Here is a 4884-nt window from a genome sequence, read left to right on the forward strand (position 1 = left end):
TCATACCATAAGTACTGGTCCAAGTAGGCATCTGTGATTTTTTCCAGCGGTTCAACATCGTAAACGGGAACGAGGTGGGAGTAGAGGTCCATGAATTCAATGCCTACCTGTAATTAATATTTATTATTAAATCAAAATTTTGTCTGTATTTTTTCCTCCCTCTTTTCAACAGTCATATATTTTACAGAGATAACAATAGACAATCTGCACACTCAAGGGTAATGAGTATTAGAACTGTACATATTCAATCACACTGTTCATACATAGGAGAGACAAAACTAAAATAAGAGATTAAATTGAGATAAATAAATAAATAGAGTGATGGATTAAATAATAATGATAATAAAGATAAAATAAAATAATGATCAATGTAAAATAAAACAAATTTAGGTAGATAAATAACAGTAAAATGGGTAAACAACTAAAATTTTATTTATTTAAAATCCTAATTTATTTTTAGGCATATTCTCTTCAATACTGAGACAAACAAAGCAAGGACTACAAAAGAATTGCTAGTAATACTACAGAAGGATAGTGATGGTGAATCATCTTCTAAAGACTGTTTAGATGCAGTTTACATACCTCCAGAAGTAGATATGTAAACATATTACATACCTCCAGAAGTAGATATGTAAACATATTACATACCTCCAGAAGTAGGTGCGTAAACAAGTTGCATACCTCCAGAAGTAGGTAGGTAAACATGTTACATACCTCCAGAAGTAGGTGCGTAAACAAGTTGCATACCTCCAGAAGTAGGTATATAAACTTGTGACATACCTCCAGGGCCCTGTTTCATAATGAAAGCTAATACTATTAGTTGATAGTACAAGTGTAGAAACTAGTGTGGTAATAATACTAAAACTTATGTTTTTTATGATAGGGATGACTATTAGTCATATTGCAGGAATTAGAGAATACTAAAGTACAAGTTACTATTGAACAAGTGTGTGTAATTGAATTAAGATAAATTTACAAGACTAATAGTATTTGTTTGTACTTTATTATGAAACAGGGCCCAGAAGTAGATATGTAAATACGTTACATACCTTCATAAACTCATGAATTTGTATAGTTAGGTGGAACAATAACTTCGTAGTCATAATCAATTTCACACTATTCCACCTTGCTATCATGACAATAAAGGGCAGCGGTAACGTGCCAATTTACAAACCCACAGGTTGTCAGATTGAATCCCGGTCCCACCTGGGCATTTTACAAGCACAAAATAATGCAAGCACAAAATGCAAAAACTCACGCACAACCTCCCCAGGACATTTGTGAGGCCCGTTAACCAATGGGTGGCACTCACTAAAAAAATAGGCATGAGATTGACTGACGAACCCACCCTACAAAAAAAACCATGTCAAGAAACACGCGATGTATTAGGAAATATATCGCGCGAGGACTTAGACCTCCATGATCTGTTATAATTATAATAATCATAACAATATGAAAAATATTGTTATGGTAGGAAGGTATCATGGTGTTAAATCGATTATAATTAAAAGTTCTAATATTATTGAAAGAGCGACAAAATAGGGTAAATTTGACTGAAACTAGTGACCTCGGCAGAATAGCCAGCAAACATTTTTTTAAATATTTTAAGTGAGTGTAAATTGGTATTTAAGATAGTCCCTGAGGATGGCCGAATTGGCTAAAACATTTTATTTTATTTAAACAATAATAACCAGTTTCAAGAAAGGGAAAAGATTATAAATTAAAAAAAAAAATTTCTTTTGATTATGCTACCCTAAAATTATTTCTTTGGAGAAAAATCAAAAACTTTCAACTAATTTAAGCCTAGGCCGTAAATGGGCTAAAGCAAGAAAGCTCATAATTTAACTGCAATGTTAGCAGCAGGTGAATGGCCTTTATTTTATTTTATATCGTTGCTTACCCTCTCCGTTATACTGCTTCTTTCAAAGCGACGACATGAAAAAAATACCCACCCGCCTTATTTCATGTCTGCTATAAATAAAATTTTAAACCTGATCAACTGTAATTACATGCTTATAAATACCTCTTTGAAAGCTCTCTGGGTCAGGAGGTGACGCTTTATCCTAGACAGGGCTTCGTGAGGGTTGTCATAGGCCTGTTCTATCAGACCAAGTTCCTCTCTTTGGCTTTGATTCAACCTCGACTTGACACTGCACAATGAGAATTACAATTATTTATTATGATTCATTACAATCTTGATCTATACTGTTTAATAATACATACTTAGGGGCACATTGATAACAAATATAGGTAGAAATAACATTCACAGACTTATACTTTTTATATGAAATATTCAACTGAGGAGAAGATGATGGGGGTGTGGTCAATAAAGAATACAAATAAGGAAAAAATTATTTATTATTGCCAACGTTTCGGCCAGTATTTCTAGCCTTCATCAGGGTTAAGAACAAAAAACAAGATAACAACCAATAAATAAAAGGATACGTAGAATAATCAGAAAATGACTAATATTGTGGATACATAAATAGTGCTGACAAACATAAATAGTGTAAGTATTATAACAAAAAATAAAGCTTGTACGAGAAGAGTAATATTAAAATTAAGTAAGAGCAAACTATTCTCATACAGTGTTAACGCCATAATATATAATTACCTTGTAAATAGTATTTGAGTTGTATTATTGTTTAATTTAGTTACATTTATTTTTATTTATATTATTTTAATTGGATAGTCATTTAAGAAGAAAAATATGTAATTATATTTTTGTGTTATAATGAGTAATAGAGACAGCTGCTAAGGGTTAATAATCGTCGCTAAGGCATCACCTAGCAACGGACCGACCATCTTCGTTTTTAGTAGAGTTCCGGCTAGTGGCCATGATAGCGTCTAAGCAGCCCTATCTGCGTTTTATAATTTAATAGTTTGGACATTTTTAGTGAGTTAACTGTCAGTACAGTTCGGAACCAGACCTTTTCTATGTTTCAACTTTAATATGTGTTCCGACTAATTAGTGGCCATGATCATGTGTAACCAGCCCCTTTTGCGTTAATTTTGGTATTATTTATTGACATTTTGAGTGCGTTAACAGACATTACAGTCTAAAACCAGATCTTAGCTGCATTTCGACTTGAATACAAATTGTTGTTAATTAGTCGGCTCACATAATACATTAAAAATAACTATACCCTGTCTGCCCTTAATAAGTGCCAGTGTGGCCATCATGGCTTTTGGTTATTTGGACTATCGATGCGCCACTACACCAACCTTGGACCATTGCAGCGGTGTATTTAGCTACAGAGCTGCGACCTACACACCTTGACTAGCAAAATATCTTCCTCTGACCTACTGGAGTGGATCAACTTTTTGTCAAACAGAATTTATTTTTTAAATTAGTTTATTTTCTTCTTCATTATTTATTTAGCTAGTTTTATTTTGTTTAAGGTGTTTTTTTATTTTTACTTGCATTCATTGTTTTGTCATCTTTTGTTTATTTTAGTTTAAGTTTTTAAAATGTTTAAATTGACCAAATAAATGTTTATATCCGAACCAGCTAGTTGTTTGGTCTTTTTAAAGCCTTCCAACAAAAAGACAGTCGATTTGAGGTGGCTTTAACATACAGTTTTTATCTTCTTATAATACTTGAACTATTCATGTCAGTCTATACTTCTTATGTATCCATAATATTAGGTATTTTCTAATTATTCTATATATCCTTGTATTCAATGGTTATTATCTTATTTCATGTTCTTAGCCCTGATGAAGGTTCGAAATTCTGGCCGAAACATTGACACTAATAAATCAGTTTTTACTAATTTGTGATCTTCACTGACCCCACCCCTACCATCATCTCATTTATATTATCGATAGTCAACAATTTTCTCATCATAATAAAATATCTACAATTATAAAAATATAAAAAATGTTAATAAACTTTTTTTTCTTTATTTCTTGAAATTCACAACTGTATTTAAGCTAAAAAATACAACAAGAAATTATGACAAGCTATTATAAACTGAAAGATTTGTGAAGAAACTATCCAATGGTAGCACTCCAATAACATTTCTACATCAGAAGGCCTCAAGGCCATCTTCTTTTCAGGTGCTTCGGAGGATTGTCACAAAATAGAAAAGGAAGCAAGGTTAAAGGGTTAAAAACTGAAGGGTTAGGATTAGATTGGCTACATATGGAACATTAAGGTCTTTATGGATAATTTCATTAGTGACAAAGTAAGAAGCATTGAGGATTTCTGTACATTTGACAATAGTCGTAGGAACTAATTTAAACTGTACTTTTTTTTTTGTCCCTATCATGAATAAAATTTTTATATTAAAATGAAGATGATTTTTCGTGGCAATCACAAATATCTAAAAAAAACATTTTATATATTGTAATATGCTCTTTTTTAGTAAATAGTATATTTTGATATAGAAAGGGTTTTTAATATGTTTTATTTTATGTATCATTTTAATATTGTTATTTGTTATTTTAAATCAAAAAGCAAGCTAACCAGTTTTCTTTGTCTAAAAGAAATACGCTGTTTCAAAACAAGAAAGATGGCGGTGCGCGTCCTTCCAAAGAGTTCGTTGGGTTGGATGTGTTAAGATGGATTGAATTTTTTCAACCTTTGTTGTTTCTATACAGTAATTATAGAAAAAGAAAAATCAAAGAAGAAATAGAAAAACATAACAATTGTCAATAGACTGTTCGCATCACAAACCATAGCAAGTAAAGCGGAGCGATTGTAGCACAATCGATTAATTTTAGATTGATCAGTAAACATCGAAGATAGAGAAGAGGAGATGACCACTCGTTGTTCGTGAAATGATGTCTCCAGGATGAGGAGGTCCTCATGAATTTCTGTCCAGCAAGAGTAGGAAGCCATTTTTGGACGATAGGACAGATAAAAGAAGATACCAAGAATCA

At 32.0% G+C, this 4884-nt stretch overlaps 1 protein-coding gene across 1 annotated transcript in view; it reads right to left on the minus strand.

Annotated features, from left to right (window-relative positions):
- The window catches only part of Prp8 (pre-mRNA processing factor 8), a gene marked incomplete in the record, with an annotated part of 69745 nt that overhangs the window by 35828 nt on the left and 29033 nt on the right, over positions 1–4884 (minus strand). Inside the window, 1 exon segment of the mRNA XM_067049531.1 lies at positions 2024–2150. Within this exon segment, the coding sequence (XP_066905632.1) occupies positions 2024–2150 (127 nt within the window).

This window comes from Halyomorpha halys, unplaced genomic scaffold (assembly GCF_000696795.3).
Source record: "Halyomorpha halys isolate HHAL.00 unplaced genomic scaffold, Hhal_1.1 Scaffold253.1, whole genome shotgun sequence".
Classification (NCBI taxonomy): domain Eukaryota; kingdom Metazoa; phylum Arthropoda; class Insecta; order Hemiptera; family Pentatomidae; genus Halyomorpha; species Halyomorpha halys.